The sequence below is a fragment of the Triplophysa rosa genome, linkage group LG11 (genome assembly GCF_024868665.1).
Source record: "Triplophysa rosa linkage group LG11, Trosa_1v2, whole genome shotgun sequence".
In the NCBI taxonomy this organism is placed as follows: domain Eukaryota; kingdom Metazoa; phylum Chordata; class Actinopteri; order Cypriniformes; family Nemacheilidae; genus Triplophysa; species Triplophysa rosa.
The window spans coordinates 12,240,010-12,257,303 of record NC_079900.1 but is presented as its reverse complement, the minus strand read 5'-3'; the positions used below and the strand labels follow the sequence as shown (position 1 = coordinate 12,257,303).

Sequence of the window (17,294 nt, the reverse complement as noted above, 5' to 3'; positions counted from 1 at the left end):
ATAATTACAGACAGGTGTGCTGAAGCAGGGTTGGTGACCACTGCCTTACAGTCTAGCAGGCAGTTTGTTAAAGGAACAGTTAACCCAAAAAATTTAATTCTGTCATCATTTGCTCACCCTCAAGTTGTTCCGAAATCTGTATAAATGTCTTTGTTCTGATGAACACAGAGAAAGATATTTGGATGAATGCTTGTAACCACATCTCATCCCCCACTGACTCCCATAGTATTTATTTTTCCTACTATGGCAGTAAATGGGTGATGAGATCTGTTTGGTTACTGACATTATTCCAAATATTTTTTCCTTTGTGTTCAGCAGAACAAAGAAATGTATACAGATAGGGAACAACCTGAGGGTGAGTAAATGATGACAGAATTTTCATTTTTGGGTGAACTATGTTCAGATTTCTTCATAGCTTTACTGTAGCTCAGTGGATAGAGCATGGTGCTCACAACGCCAAGGTCATGGGTTCGATCCCAGGGATTGCACATAATTAGAAATAAATATATATAATGCAATATAAGTCGCTTTGGATAAAAGCATCTGCCAAATGCATAAATGTAAATGTACGTGATTCTGTAGTCCTTCTTCTCATATGTGTAATTGTTGTATAGGATATTTCTCACAGACCTTCTGATCAAACTGCTCTTACAACAGCCCAACATCTACAGACCTAAATTCATCCTAGAATAAATATAGTGCAGCATCCAGGATTGTACTCATTCTACTTTTTTTGCTTCTAAAAGTGTTTTTCCATCAAAAACTATTATAAATAGGCCCTACATACACAAATACACAGGAGTCAGTTTTAACAATGTATATATGTAAAGGTACACAATAAGTAAATAATATAAATGTAGGGATGAAATATAGTTAAAGAGAACCCATCAATTAAACCCAGTCTGGTTATCTCACCTAAAATAATTTAATTCTGACTTCTACGTCATAAACGTGTGCACAACATGTGCGCGTTATCGAGCATGAACTGAAGAGTGGAACAGCGCGCCCCCGAGCGTACGCAAAGTCCGAACTACAGTTGTCGTCTTGAACATGTTATGGAAATTAATAAGGCAATGCGATACATTTTTGTCACGGACGACGATGAAAAAATCGCGAAAACAAGTTTATTTCTGCACGTGCATTGACGAGATTAACTTTTGGCTCGTTTTGAAGGAAGCGAGTTTATGGGTTCCGGTGACGAACTGCTTTTCACTGTCAGGAAACTCGCTGCGCTAAAGATTCATTCTAGCATCTGCTGTTCTTCATCTTCACGAGATTAATTTCGCTTTACGGTCTATTCTGTCTCTTAATATCACCCATATAACTTCAGCGGCCTTTGGAAAGCATATTTTCGTACTTTCGCCGAGTTTCAACTTTCATATCACAGACATAAACGGAAAGCGGAATTTGTTCTCGAAGTTTAAGTAGCGCTGGCTATAATGCGCACCATTTCTTTTGTCCACAACATCTGCAGTGGGATTTATGTGCAATTCTCCTAATATATATATTTTTTCGACTTTGCCTCGATAAAGTGGATACAAGAATGCTTTTTTCATAGTCACATGCCTTCATTCAAAACTATTTGTCGCATAATAATGCGGAGATGTTGCATGCATCGAGCTGAGGGCTTGTTTTCTTTTTCATGTGGTTGTACAAACGTATTACCCACATGTGTTGGATTAATACACATGTACGGACAATTGTTGAGCCACTTTTTACTCAGAAAGTGAAAACTACACGGCCATCCAGTGAACTGGCCAGACACACCGACGGAGGAAAAAGATGCATACTTAGCAGGAAAAGAAGCCATCAAAATTACGGAAATCGCTTCGTCCTTTTCCTCTCGTCTGCTCTTACAAATGGATTTCATCAACGCAATTCGCTTACATATGCACCATTAGTGTTGACATTTTGGAGTTTTCTTTGTATATTTCTTTGATACTTGTGCGTACGATAGTTATGTTGTCTACGCAAATCTAATGATCGAGCCAAGGACGTTTACCCTTTTTGAACTATTAGACAATGTTTTCTTTGTCGCTTCATGAAGTACCGCATTATATACTGTTACTTTAACTGTCAGAACATACAAGTGATTTGGTGTTTAAGAGGTATCTTCACTGGTTTAAGGAATAAACCCTCTCTTTATACCCCTCTGGAGAATAAAGTCACGGATGATATGGGAGACCCTAGGGTGTCCGCGCACTTGGAGGCGCTTCAGCGATGACAGCAGCCTGTCAACATCGCCCCGCAGGTGGAAGGACCGGATACTTGTTGATCGTCACATTGTATTAACTGTGATTATAACATTAAAAATAAACGCATAGAGATTTCGAGGGAAGACTCACCTGCGTGGAGGCAGAAGACTTGTCACCTGTACTTCACCCACAGCTCAGGTGAGCGTTTTAAGGGGTTCAAGGTGTCCTCAAGGTCTTGCTGCTTGCGTTGATGTGAAAATGCAGAAATGTTTCATTCCAGGTGTTTGCAATCAGGTGATTCACAATTACTTTAAATCTGTTCAGCCTAAAACAACAAGCATTATTTGGCATGGACTTTTGTTGGGAGTCATGTTCTTATTTGCATGGTCTGAAAGCTTAATAGTGATTTATGCTGCGTTTTATTAAGAAATTAGTTATTGACTCAGTCGTTCTGTTCAAATTGCTAGCGAATAGAGCTGTACCTAAACCATTTTGACAGGCAATATAAGCAATATAAACATTTAAAGGGATATTATCCCAAAAAATGAAAATTATGTAATCATTTATTTACCCTCATTCATCCAAAAGCTGTATATGATGAAACACAAAAGATAATATTTAAAAAAATTAGGGCTGTCACACAATTAATTGTGATTAACAGCATCCAGAATAAAGGTTTGTGGGTACATAATATATGTTTGTGTACTGTGGATATTAATTTAATATTTATAAACACGTACACGTGCATGTATACATATTTACTAAAATATTTAGGTGTATTTGTTTATTTTATTTTATTTATTTAACAATAATTTAAATAATATTTAAATGTTTATTCATTTTTTATATTTTTCTTAAATATATGTCTTTATGCGTGTGTTTTTATAAATACAGAATTTTATTCTGAATGCGATTAATCGTTTGACATCCTTAAAAAAGTCTCGGTGGTTTTATGTCTATACAATGAAAGTCAATGGGACCCCAATGTTGTGTGGTTCAAAATATGCAGAAAAACGAAAGTCATACAAATTCAGAATGACATGAGTTTGAGTAAATGATGAATTTCAGTGTCAGCTTGCCAGTATGTCACAACATTGGCTAACTTACAGATGGTGTCCGGTCTGGTTGTTTGTAGATGATGCAAAAGTTCCTTTGATAAAACCCTCCCTTTTTCACTATCTGCAACAGCTGTTGATTTTTGAGTTGATGGGAACTTTTTAGTCAAGCCACTTCAGACCATTGGGAACCCTAGAAGGGATTTGTGCTGTAAGCCTCTGTGTTGTACCACAATCCCCGACGTATGCAAAGCCAACACCATAGCTGGGAAAACCAGCCACAGACTAAACAGCAGAAAATAAGGTGAGAGTTTGGGGGTGGGAAATGTAAGAGACATTTGTTGAGGTTCTGGTGAGTACTGGAAAAGGATACAAGCAAAACAAAGCCAGCCAGGCTGACAGGGCCCATAGACGGCCTCCTTTTGCCAGATTCCACACATTCTTACCAGAAGGTCATTAAGAACAGCAGAATAGAAAAAAAGAAATACAGACATGAGGTTGTAGACTGAGTAAGGACTGAATGAGCTGGACCTTTGTCACAGAAAACAGATCTTTCACAGATCTTCGCAAGAGTGTATCTGATTTGTTATATTTTGGCCTTGCATATTTAGTTTCCAGTTTAAATAGGTATATTCAATTGGCTTGCGAGATAGCAAAGGATTGTGAGGGAACCTGAAGTCAAGTAGGTAAAAGAATGTGTTTACATGCACATGTTATTCAGGCCATGTAAACATTGCTTTACTACTTTTGTCGCTTTGGATTAAAACGTCTGCTTAAATGTAAATGGACTAAAACGTTTTCTTTGAAGGGGTGATGATCGCAAACCGTTTAATAAAAACTTGCAGATGGTGAAACCTCCAGAGGTTTGGCATCACCCTGGTTTAATACTTTCTGTGACCTGTACACGTGAACCGCAAAACTTACACTCCCTAACCAAACCATCTGTGGAGCATTCTGGTAAAGGTTTATGTATAGCGAAATGTCCTACAAGGCCAGCGGCATTTCAGCAGTCAATAAGGCCACCTGCAAAAGAATGATGTCTGGTCGCTGTAATTGCTCACGGTTCAGTGGCATTCGCATGACCGCAGGTGCTGAAACAAGCGTGCGCATGGGCACACGCGCTACTTACCTCATCCCCTTGGTTAATCATTTAAACCCTGACCAGGAGTTGCGAATGATGAGGCGTTCTCCGCAACGCCCAGTTTGTCCTTTCTCTATTGGTCTGTTGTAATTGGATCAAAAAAAGAGTTTTGCAGGTCTGATGAAGCCCAGCAGTGAGACACAGGCAGGTAATGTCATTAGGAATGACGCAGTCCTGTCTCCGCGCTCCGCTTTTAAAGGTCAGAATATGCTGAGGGATGCAGTCTTGAGGACACTTTTCTGCTTTATTCTAGCATAGCACTCCTGATCCGCTTTAGGGATGTGAAACTGATTTGAAAAGTTTAAATGAAATAATAACAAGCTTTTTATATTTTAAATTAGCACTTATATGCTTGGCTATGGCATTAGTATATGGTCAGAGTGTTGATGTTTGGAAACTGAATTAGCATGTATTGGTTTGGCTGTGAAATAATGCATTTGTAGATAATACTGTAATTGGTAGAAGAGCCTAATCCAGAATACAGAGGTATATTTAAAAATGCCTTTATCGTGTGACTTCCAGGTACATGAGTTATGGCCCGGATTCACAGACAAGGCCTAGCTTATGCCTTAGTTAAATTAGGATAGTCGCTTTTATTAAAATGGCTTAGAAAAACATTACTTGTGTGCATCTTGAGACAAAACAATGTTTTTAAGATATGTCAGGGCGATTTATTTAAGCCTTGTCTGTGAAACCGGGCATGTATATTTCATGCATGACTTCGCTATAATTACTTATCTAACATGTGAATCGAAACCATCATTTGGATACCCTTGTGTTGAAGCAGTTTGTTTCTTCCAGGAAAAACAGAAAACATAGCTGAAGGACATTAGAAAGTCACTTGGTAGGGTTTGGATTTTATATCAAATGTTTTTCACATTCATGCAGCAAATGCATGGAGAGAAGTCACTTATTATTGAGGACTGATTGTTTTATTGTCTGTATAAAAGTAACATACATTAACAGTGTATAGGACATATTTTTCAAGGCTTAACCTTGTCAGATCATATGAGAAAATATTGGTTAAAATGCCAAACATCAAATGTGTGATGAAGCTATATGGCCTATAAGTTCCTTTTATGCTTTAAAGCCACCTGTCGGCATGAGCCTATACTGTATTTATGTAAACAAAAAGATATAGTCTTGAGAAATATTACAACGATAACATTTATTAAGGTATGGCATTGTTAAGACCTTCTCTTGATCGGTTCCACATTTATGGAATGATCTGCCCGCTGCTACAAGATCAGCAGATTCTGTAGCCATCTTTAAGAATCGTCTGAAAACACATCTCTTCCGTCAACACCTGACTGATCAGTTCTGACTTCTAACTCTTTTCTACTCTTTCAAAAAAAAAACCTTAGCTCTTTATACTTTGTTAGGCTATATGAGACCAGTTTTTTATTGCACTTATGCTTTTTGTTGTCCTTATGTTGTTCCAATTGCTTCCATTGTTTCCCTCATCTGTAAGTCGCTTTGGATAAAAGCGTCTGCTAAATGACTAAATATAAATTTAGGGGGAATTTAGAGGGGATATTAAGACTGGATCAGGTCTGTAGAGCTAAAATCTGGCACTTTTTAAATGGTAAATATTTCTCTCTTATTTTTTCCCTCGGCTGGAGGTTTTGTGCCAGGTTTCACAGTGCCAGCGGTGATCAGGTTACGGGCTCTCTTCTGTGTCTCGCATGCATGCACAGCAGACCTTCTCGACATCCTGATGCACATGTAAAATATTTAAAACATCAAATAGTTTTAATAGTTCAAAATAGTTTTCATGTATCAACAGTTATTTTTATTGGATAAAACAGAGTTGGTAACCAACATGCAATTCAAATTTACTGTAAGTCTTCTGTTTTACTGTTGTTGTTCTCTGGATTGCATTTTTTTAGACATTGTGGCATTGCTGCAAACAATGGTCATAATAATGGATTCACACCAGGACCTTCTAAATAACCTGAATATTTCTGTACTTTTAGGCCATTGATGGGTGACACAACAGGACAGTGTGTGTGAGGACATCGGAACAAGAGCAGACACCTTCACACAGCCAAAATGAGTAAGTCCATATATAAGTCAATCATTTGCTTAAAAAAAGAGAAAAATTCTGTCGTTATTTACTGTTCAAGTATGAAGTCGTATCAAGCATAACATGCAAAGGAGAAAGTGTTAGTAAGAAAGTGTAGCCAGGTGCAAAACATGGAGACGGGCAGTGATGTTCTCACGTGAACGCACACCTACACACAGACATTCAGAAATTAAAAAGTTGAGTGCAGTGCTTAGGATGGTCTGTGTCGTGTTCTTCCACCGGTTCCCAGTATTTGTGGGTAGACAGGGCTTCTCTGGTTCTTTCTCTCTTTGGAGGTGTGTGAAGTCCGTCCAAACAACACACTGCAAATATTTTCCCTGCGTGAACGAGCTTTGCCAAGACACGGCTCGTTCTTACATCAAACATGAGAACAGGGATCTCAAAAACATGGTTGTCTTCTTCTCCCAGGGTTCACACGTTGCCGCAGGTCTAGCTGTTTTTGTGTTTGTATAGCAGAACATCTTCGCAGTTCATTTGCACATTCTGTGTAACTGTATAGCGAGTTTATGCAGAGAATAATCTCTGTTTAGTATAAAGCTTGGAATTGAGCAGGATCAAATCCATGGTAAAATCACTTTAGCATAACAACAAAATTATGATGAAAGACACCAATGTTCGATATACATTTGTTTACGTTGGCAAACAATTTTATTGCCAGCTTTTCTGAAATCTGTTAGATTTTACTGTGTGTATCGTACATATGTGACATCATTTAGTGTCCCTTTGACGAAGAAAAAAAAAATCGTGGCTTTCTAATGATATTATTTTCCTACTCCAAACCAATGCCAAGATATAACCAGGTAAATGTTGTCTGAAACCCCAAATGTCCTTTTGGGACATTCAACATAATAGTTTCTAATGACTGCCATTGTCTCTCTTTCTAGATGAGAGACAGGCTCTCCATTCAATTATGAAGGATCTGGTGGCCCTGCAGATGACCAGGCGCCAGCCTTCGGCGACCTACGACACGGCAAAACCCAAACCTGTCAGCACTGCCGGCTCTTCCAACAGAATGGTAGCACACATACACAAATAAAATTGTGATCTCTTTATAACCCCATGCTAACCTCAGTGCTCTTTTGGTTTCTACAGGATGATGTCAGAATTAAGTTTGAATTCTGTGGTGAAAGAAGGTGATTTGTTTTCTTTGTGTGTGTGTGTGTGTATGCATGCATATTTTTTTGTAATTTGTCTCTTAATAATCATGCTTAAACCAACACGAAACAGGCATTTACAGACAGAAAACCCAATAGAAATCTTTCATACACTTACACGACACACATGCATCCTCTCTCTCACTGCTCAGACTGCTATCTCAGTAGAAAGCAAAGACTGTGGTTAGTCTGGGGCTGCCAGGAGAGACCACAGCTATGCTAGGTGTGCGCTCAGGAATCTGTGAGCGCTGCAGATCCCACTATGTGTGCTGTGTGTGTGTGACTACTTGGCTTGTCGGCTCAAATAGCACATCTAAAAAAATTTCGGCTTCCTGTTTAATGCTGGTGTGCGTGTGTGTGTATTTATTTGTGTTCGTAGGATTCTGATGTTCGGGCGGCCTGTGCAGTTTGAGGAAATCCAGCAGAAAGTCAAAACATTCTTCGGTCAGCAGTTAGACCTGCATTATATGAATAATGAGGTATTGATTTACATTCAGTTACATTTATACCCACTCATGTCTGATTACAGCTGTAAGCCTACAAAAAATACTTTCCCTGAGGATTAATTCATTCATTTCTAATACTTTTTATACTAGTATATATCATCACTTCAAAATCCACTTCAGCAACTTAAAGAGTGTTTGTTAAGTGCATTTCTGCATGGTTGTTGTGGCACACAGCTGTCGATCCCCCTGCGCAGTCAGGATGACTTGGATAAAGCCATTGATCTGTTGGACCGCAGCTCAAACATGAAGAGCATTAAGATCATGCTGTTGACGCAGGAACAAAGCAACGTGAGACTCACACACATTGTCATACTGGATTTTATTACGAGTCATGAATCATGAAACTTTATCACATGTTATATACAGTATATATTTTTGGACCAATTATACAGGGTTTAACCTTATTGGCCTTGTGGGGTTGGATAGGGGACCCTCCAGCTGCAAAAACACGATGCTGTGGGAACACTGATTTATCGATTTAATTTTGTACATCTGTGTGTGTTGCGTAGGCCTCTTCTCCATCTCATCACACAGCGTGTAAGCAGGTTCGCATTAAAACCTCGCAGTCCACCGGCGATGTCAGTACAGAGTACCAGTCCTCAGAACCCAGAGGACGCCACCACTCCACCAGTGAGCGCGCGCACACACTTAATCTAAAATCACTCCGACTTGCCTTTCTTATCAATCTTCTTTCCTTGGTCTGTTTCTCTTTCATTATCTCTCTCTCTCTCTCTCTCTTGCCTGCTCTCACTCTCTGTTGTTTCTCTGACTTCCTCTGTGAGAAGTGGGTCCTCTTCCTTTTCCTGTCCACCATCACTGGCTGCTCCACAATGGCTCGCTGGCTCGCAGCCAATCAGATTGCACGACACTATTAGCATGGTGGGCCAATGGCCTGTTGCAGAGATAGTGTGTGTTTTGGGGGGAGGGGAGGTTGTTACAGCTTGTAAGAGCGTTCCTAGAGACTCTGTGACTGGAGGAAATAGACATTTGTTTATACTTGTACATAGTATCATGATTCAGCTGCTTTTAGATTCTGCTTTTGTTACAGCATATTGCAATGCTGAAGCTGTTGGGTAACTCTTTCATTTCTTATTGCAAGCACAGATTTTTTTCACACATGATATACTGATTTATTACTGTACATCATGCAGCTTTTATTAGTATACTAGTCTGATGTTCTTTCAATATGACTAAAGATGAAATGAATAGCTAGATGCTTTATGTGAATTCTATATTGTATTAGTTGTTATATAGTGAAATACTCTGCAATTAACGTAACTTAATTTGCAAACATTTTCCCTTTTACATTTTCCCTTTTATCGGTCAAAATATTTCTCCTTCACATCATCTTGCCCTCACATAGGCTCTCAGAACACTGGCCGAAGTTCTCCGCCCCCTGGTTACGTTCCTGAGCGCCAACAGCGAATTGCACGGCAGGGATCATACACCAGTATCAATAGCGAGGGGGAGTTCATACCGGAAACCAGCGACCAGTGTGTGAGTTTAACATAAATATGCAAAGATCACCTTTTTGGTTTGTAAATGTATACTGTGTATAAATATAGATGCAAATGTTTTAACATTTGCAACAAATGTTACACAACGTGCCTTAAACTTTAAAAGGAAATGAATGAATCATATCAATTTTGGGGAAGATTGGAAGTTTCTGTTTAATTTGCGTGAAGTGTTACATCTTCTAACATGTTTATTCCTACCTTCAGTAGTCTTTGAAAAAAACGTCAGATATGCAGCACAGATTTTAAGTATAGCATACATGTCAGCGTTTTCTATTCACGTATAGACTTTGTTATATACCAATGCTAAAATGTCATACAGTTACTGTACTTATCCACCAGAGTCAGTTGTACTTGTAATTTAAACCTATATTTCAAGGTGCTGGATCCCTGGAGCAGTGCAGAAAACTCTGTGTCTGGCAGCTGTCAATCTCTGGACAGCAACTCTGACAGGTACAATATAGGACATACATAGTGTAATGCTAGTGTAATAATCATTGAAATTTTTTTCGAATCATCTGTGTCGTACCTCATAGCCCCTCACTCAGGAAACCTCGTACGCACAGGGTTAAGAGTTACCCTGACAACCGGCAGGACTGTGCAGGTGCGTATCACTAATGATGTCACTGTGATCAACAAAACAGTTGATGAAGTTCTAAACATTTACAGATCCATCTTGATCTGTGGTTCATCTGACCTTTCATCTTATTTCTCCCTCCATCTTTTTCCTCTTTTAGACCGGGAAAACCATGTTTATGATAAGATTGTGGGGAAGGGAGGGACATACCCCCGGAGGTATCACGTGTCCCTTCATCATAAAGACCACAGTGAAGGTACCATCATTAGTCTGTATGCAGTCACATTTATTGTTACTCTCTAATGCAGAGATTCTTAATCCTTTTGATCAGCCAAACCTGCTTGAGATTTTTTGGATTCTTAAGTCATTTTTAATCTAAAAATGCTTTCTCGTAGCTCAACAGATAGAGCAGGGCACTACACAAAGTCATTGGTTAATTTTCCAGTGAACACACAAACTGATCAAATATATACTAATGTATTATTGTGTGGTTGCTTTGGATAAAAGCAAAAGTATAAACTGAAAAGTGTGAAACAAGTAAGTTAGAAAAAATACATATACTGTATGCAAACTGACTTAATGTAAATGTACGTTATATCATTATTTAAACCACTAATGCTTATTCTCAGGTCGGCGGACGTTTCCTCGGATCCGCCGTCCTCAGGGTAACTTGTTCACGTTGGTGCCGTCAAGGCGATCGCTGAACGGCAGTGAGGAGAGTGTGGGAAGCTGGCAGTTGGTTGATGCTCAAGCCAGACTCCGCCCACAGGACCGCCCAGTCCCTCATAAGTGTAAGTGTAACCGGACAGATTTTTCTGTTATAGATTATTGTATTCAATTGCGTGCTGAATGTGGTTGAATGTGGAGTCCTGCGTATAACGTGCGTCTATGCGAATTTATCGTTTCTGTGTGTTTGTAGCACCTACAGCTCCAGTGACGTGGCGCAGAGGGAAACTGCTAGGTCAGGGGGCTTTTGGGAGGGTGTATCTATGCTATGATGTGGACACAGGGAGAGAACTGGCAGCAAAACAGGTTCATTTTGACCCTGCCAGTCCAGAGACAAGCAAGGTACCACACAAACAAAAACACAGACTGTAGCTATATTAGTATGTCCCTCTCTCTCTTAGATGCAATGTAATGCTATTTACTTTAAGATACCTTTAAATCTAACGATCATAGAAACCTGTTGACGTAATTAGATTTGACTTTCAAATTTCTTTTCTCTAGTAATCTGCCAGCTTGTTTTTTCCTCTCGATTTGTGTTGCTATCTTTCTCAAACCTTTCCCCCACTCTTTAAATCTTTTCCTGTCTGCCATTGCAAAAACACGCACTGTCACTTCCTGTATCTGTGCGTGATTGTGTGTGTCGGACAGGAGGGGGGTTTGTGAAGCAAAGGGAAGCAGGTAGTAACACATTTCTCATTGCTCATGCCCTCGCTTGACACACACACACACACACACACACACACACACACACACACACACACACACACACACACACACACACACACACACACACACACACACACACACACAATCGGTCACACACTCAAAAGCAAACAATCTTAGTCTCCAGGATGTTCATGCTCTCTTAACGACCCGCGTGGTTTTTGTGTGCTGTGGTCCTTCCACCTATACATGCTCGGTCAGACCCCTGCGGTCACAGCCGCTCGGCTCAGCTGTGGTTGTGTCATGACTCTTGGCCCTCTTTCTGCAGGAGGTGAGCGCGTTGGAGTGTGAGATACAGCTGTTGAAGAACCTGCACCATGAGCGAATCGTCCAGTACTACGGTTGCCTTAGAGACCACAATGAGAAAACTCTGACTATTTTTATGGAGTATATGCCGGGGGTGAGTGGGAATGAGAATTGGGCCCTCAAAAGCTTTGAGGATTAGACTGTTGAGTAACATCTGATATAGAGGTTGACTTATTTGTGGCATAATTTCTTATTTCTCAGGGCTCAGTCAAAGACCAGCTGAAGGCCTATGGGGCTTTGACAGAAAATGTGACGCGTAAATACACCAGACAGATCCTGGAGGGCATGTCCTACCTGCACAGCAACATGATAGTCCACAGGGACATTAAAGGTACAATCTGAAATTAAAGGTCCAGTGTGTCATTTTTTTGGAGGATCTATTGACAGAAATGCAATGTAATATACATAACTATGTCTTCAGAGGTGTATAAAGACCTTACGTAATGAAGCGTAATGTTTTTATTACCTTAGAATGAGCTATTTCTATCTACATACACCGCGGGTCCCCTTGCATGGAATTCGCCATGTTGTTTCTACAGTAGCCCTAAACGGACAAACTGCTCTACAGAGCGCGTTTCGTAAATATGTTATGTCCTTCAGCAAAAGAAGTGAAAATGTTATGGTATCTTGTGTCAGCCACCATAGTGCTCAAAAGGGGGGGGGTGTGTGAGCTGTTGGTTGCAATTCACAACCTCACGGCTAGATGCCGCTATATTTCATACACTGGACCTTCAAGCTTTGCTTTCAAAATCTTTAAAGTGTTGTCTTTAAATTGAAATTCAAGATTAGTAATATTTTGTTTTATAAAGTGTCAGTTTTTACAGAATCATGCTTTGAGGATTTTGGTGCTTATCATGCGTAAAATAGGTTGTGTAAACAGGATTTTGATAGCTTGTAAATCTTTCTGAACAAAACCAAAACCCCGCTAACTGTGGCCCTTCCTGTTTATGATGGTGCATTCAGGTGCCAACATCCTGCGGGATTCAGCGGGCAACGTGAAGCTGGGAGATTTTGGCGCCAGTAAGCGCCTTCAAACTATTTGCATGTCCAGCACTGGGGTCCGTTCTGTTACCGGGACGCCATACTGGATGAGCCCGGAGGTCATTAGTGGAGAGGGGTACGGTCGGAAGGCTGACGTCTGGTGAGAGCAATTTTAGCTTTTTTTAGTTTGTGAAGGCAAAATTAAGAAATACACATTCTAAGGATTGGGAGCAAAAGCTTATGATTTACTTCCCATTGAAGAAAATGTGCACGCTTTGAACTGCATAGTTCATCTTCAATCATGAAAAACTTAAAGCTGCATATCTTCAGAATCTCATTTTACTGGAGTGGAGAAAACAGCTGGGGTTTGTAGGAGTGAACATTAGATGGTGTGATGTTTGGCACCGAACAGTCATGTAAACCATACGACGTAAGGAATGATAACAACAGATCTGCTCTGCTTAGATGCATGAACTCAGCCATCCTAAGGGTCACGTTGTAGGGTAAATTGTTTATTAAGCAGATTGGAGAAGTTAAAGGCATAGTTCACACAAAAATTTACTCGCCCTTATTTCTTTCCAAACTTGTATGACTTACTTTTTTCTGCAGAACACAAAAGAAGATATTTTGAAGATAACATTGAGAATCACAATATCTTCCTGTGTTCCACAGAAGAGAGGGGTAGTAAATGATGATTTATTTTGAGGTTAACTATGCCTTTAAGAATGTGGCAGAGCTGTTTTAACATTGAATAAACTTGATTTCTTTAACTTAATTCTGGGCTTATGTTTAGAAAACCAAAGGAAAGACTGCTTTTACTTTTGTAATGTTGAGGAGCACACGTGCACATATCAGTGGGAGGGGCTTACTGCTGCTCAGGGATTCCCCATCATAAACTGATTGGACAGACTCCCACCAGGTCAAAGAGAGTTATGATTGGCTGAAATTCAGCTCGTAAGAGTGAGATGGAAAATTTGTAGTCCACACACACACCAACAGACCTCTCATTGCTTCTGTCAGTATTTAGTGGTAAAGACGCAAAACCACATTTTAATTATCAACAGCAGTAAATGGGAAAGTTTCCATCAAAACATTCCTGTAAAGTTTCCTAGTTGCAGTCTGTGGTTTGATAGGCTACACCGATCACATGTCAAACACATTTACGGATGAAAAACACGTATGTTTGCAAATTTAATGAAAAAAGTAACAAAACATGTTTAAGATTAACATTATTATGTGACCCCATGATGAGTTATTTTTTTCTAAGTGAAGTGTTGTGTGAGCAGGAGTCTCGGCTGCACGGTGGTGGAGATGTTGACGGAAAAGCCGCCGTGGGCTGAATACGAGGCCATGGCAGCCATATTTAAAATCGCCACTCAGCCCACCAACCCCCAGCTTCCCTCTCACATCTCCGAACACACACGCGACTTCCTCCGCTGCATCTTCGTGGAGGCCAAGTACCGACCAAGCGCAGAAGAGCTGCTCAGACATCCCTTCTCCCAGATATTATGTTGAGGAGTACATCAAGCTGCTTCCACGAGTTAAAGACTCTCAGAGGAATGAGGTTCCCTCTTAAGGACTCAAGCCATGATAAGCTGAGTATCCAAGGCAATCTACTTTTCCAAAGCATGTGGTGTGCTTGCACCCAATCAGCTGCTGCCAGGATGAGGTCACAAAAGCTTTTCCTGTTATGATGTCTGCAACGGCAGGGGGCGCTACAGGATGCCTTTGTGTTGCAACATGAATTTCAAGGAATAAACAGATTGATGGTATCACTTAACAGTAGACGCAACAAATATGATACTGTTTGGAAATGGACTTTGGAGCTGCTTTAAACTGCACTCTTTATTGCAATAACTGCCAAATTTGCCTTTTAAAGTTTTATCTCAATGACCCTGGAATGAGTGTTTAAAGCAGACAGCTTTGGTCCAAGAAAGCGGTTAGTTTCTAATAAAACACACCTGCTTGTAATTTCTTTTGAAGTGATACTGAAGGCCTTGTTGGATGAGTGTTGGGATTAACCTGTGCGGGGCGGTGACTCTTCAGAGTCGAATAGCCCTGTTTGGCACAGTCCGTACCAAAAGTATGATGTTTTTACATCCTATTGCCCCTTTATACAGAAGTTGCAGCCATCATCCCTGTGGTCCTGTTGTTTTAAGTCTCTATGATTCCAGCCATTGTTACAGGAAACCTAATAATTGTGTCTTGGTTTGTTCCTGCCTTAGATTAGTGAGCATGGAAGGTCATATGCAAGTCAGTGCATCTTTGGCACTGGAATTTATAAATGTTTGGACTTTGGATTGCTTGAGGGTAAATTGCTTATCACAGAATTGCACTTCTTTGGTTAGTCCCTCGGTTTTAGTCTGTTACAGAATGCAGCTAACTGAACTGTTCTGACCTCATGTCAGACGCAGATGTCAGATGTGTTATATTGTTAAAGTGAAGAAGTTTTTCAACTTTTGGTGTAATACAAGGAAGTTTATACCGTTAATGTGCCTTTCCTGTAGAGGGCAGCAGTAAAGTACTTACGATGCAGCTATTTTCACTAATAATATTCTCTTGAAGAGATTCCAATGGGGAAGAAATGTTAAATCGGGAATCTTGTAAGGTATTTTGTAGTTGAACTGATTATTTTGGGTGTGGTGAGGTGTTGAGAGCATATTTGGATGTATATTAGTTTTCTCTCCAACCCAGCCAAAGGAAACGTCTATATTAAGTGTTGTGCCTTAAGCGTTTTTATGGCAGTATATTAGACTCATTTGGATCAAATGCACTTTTGTTAAATGAATGTTGAATATGCCAAACCTTTTCATTTGTTACACAGAATGTGAAGCTTTTTCACTTATTTATATCCCTATGTTCGGTCATTTTTATATATGAATATATATATGTGTATAAATCTATTTTTATATTGTGACTCCAGACCATTTGAAATCGAACTGTGCTTTAGGAACAGAAGATGAGTCACACAGCATTGTTAGAAACAAAAATAATTGTAAAAGCAGCTGGTTTTGCGTAGACTACAACATGATTTTTACATGTGCTTATTTCTGGATGGAAAAGGAGCTCGGGCGACTTATTTTAGTGCCTGATCTGTGCAAGTCAAGATTCCTGTGTGTGTGCATGTCTATTTCTGGTTCTGTATCTGCTTTACACCAAAGAAAATAGCGAAATCTGAAGCAAGCAGGACTTGATGCAAGTTTTAGTGCATCATTCTAAAATACATACACACGGATGCTCACAATGGCTGCCACTTAGGAAAGACTTGCACAGACTTTTTGTCTGTTATTCAAAGTTTTAGTATGTGAAAGAACTTAAGAAGAGGTGTAAAAGAAAAGGTGTCGAATGAGAATAATGATGGTATTATGCATGTATTTCAGAATTGTCCAGAATGTGGTAGTGTACTTATATGGAATGTGAATGAAAGGTATTGCTCAAGTGAAAGAGTGGGTTGATGCCAGGGAGTGAATTTCCACTCAGTATGACGACTTTGTTTAGCTCAGGGTTTGAAAGGTGTGCATCGTATGAACACTCCAACATTAACCGCTGGACAATTCTTTTTGCTCTTTTGAAAGTATTTTTGTCTCTGAAACAAACAGGAATGATCAAAACGTTAAATGGCGGCTAGTTTTAAGGCAGCTAGAAATCAGTATTGTACCAAACATCCAGTCTCAGAGAAATGTCACAGTCGGTATAGTTCAGAACCCTGGGATAAGCAAAAGAACCAATAGATTAGATATACAGTATATGATTATGGTTATGTATCTTGACGTGAGACTTGCAGTGCAAAGTCCAGTGTATCGATTATTTTCAAATAAAATAATATGCACAATAACCTTTGAAGTCTATTGTTATTCTTCTTTGCACGGTATCATTTTTAATATCTCTATGTGCCTGCTTGTATTTAAGTAAAGGGGAAAACACGTGTGTGTGTGTGTGTGCGTGTGTGTGTGTGTGTGTGTGTGTGTGTGTGTTCATTCATGGTTCTGGCTAATAGTGTGTTTCTCAGCATCTGTCTCTGTCTATTTGGAGTCAGTCTAAACCAGCCACAATATTAACAGCTTTTCTCTGTGAATACACACCATTGTGCCATCAAGGAAAAGAGCAAGTGAATTGATGACTTTTCCTCCCCCTGTTCTTGCTCTCGGCAATAAAATAGTGCATAGTGAGACAGAGAAAACCATTATGTGGAGGAAGGAATGAGGCCCATATAAAGTTTGTGATGTAAACTTTGAAGGAGTCTTGATTATTCATTTGTATATGTGTATTTTATTACATTTATGCATTTGGCAGACACTTTTGTCCAACGCGACTTACATTGCATTATCTT

The 17,294-nt window shown here is 39.7% G+C and overlaps 1 protein-coding gene across 2 annotated transcripts; it reads left to right on the top strand.

Moving 5' to 3' along the window:
* The first annotated feature begins 971 nt into the window (after nucleotides 1-971).
* map3k3 (mitogen-activated protein kinase kinase kinase 3) lies at nucleotides 972-16,788 on the top strand. Of its 2 annotated transcripts, XM_057346424.1 has the most exons (18): nucleotides 972-2,393; nucleotides 6,014-6,116; nucleotides 6,368-6,447; nucleotides 7,362-7,492; nucleotides 7,570-7,610; nucleotides 8,011-8,110; nucleotides 8,312-8,425; nucleotides 8,647-8,767; nucleotides 9,501-9,634; nucleotides 10,031-10,104; nucleotides 10,188-10,255; nucleotides 10,389-10,484; nucleotides 10,858-11,019; nucleotides 11,148-11,296; nucleotides 11,946-12,077; nucleotides 12,185-12,314; nucleotides 12,947-13,124; nucleotides 14,251-16,788. In XM_057346424.1, exons 3-18 carry the CDS (start codon nucleotides 6,444-6,446, stop codon nucleotides 14,477-14,479), a joined length of 1,863 nt encoding a protein of 620 aa, XP_057202407.1. In that variant the 5' UTR covers nucleotides 972-2,393; nucleotides 6,014-6,116; nucleotides 6,368-6,443; the 3' UTR covers nucleotides 14,480-16,788. The 2 variants fall into 2 exon arrangements, with proteins under 2 accessions (XP_057202407.1, XP_057202409.1); XM_057346426.1 differs by lacking the exon at nucleotides 6,014-6,116.
* Nucleotides 16,789-17,294: the final 506 nt, after the last annotated feature.

Coding starts and splice junctions, on each gene's coding strand:
- map3k3 (XM_057346426.1), top strand. Junction 10,485..10,857: donor TCATAAAGACCACAGTGAAG/GTACCATCATTA, acceptor GCTTATTCTCAG/GTCGGCGGACGTTTCCTCGG. Junction 11,020..11,147: donor CCGCCCAGTCCCTCATAAGT/GTAAGTGTAACC, acceptor GTGTGTTTGTAG/CACCTACAGCTCCAGTGACG.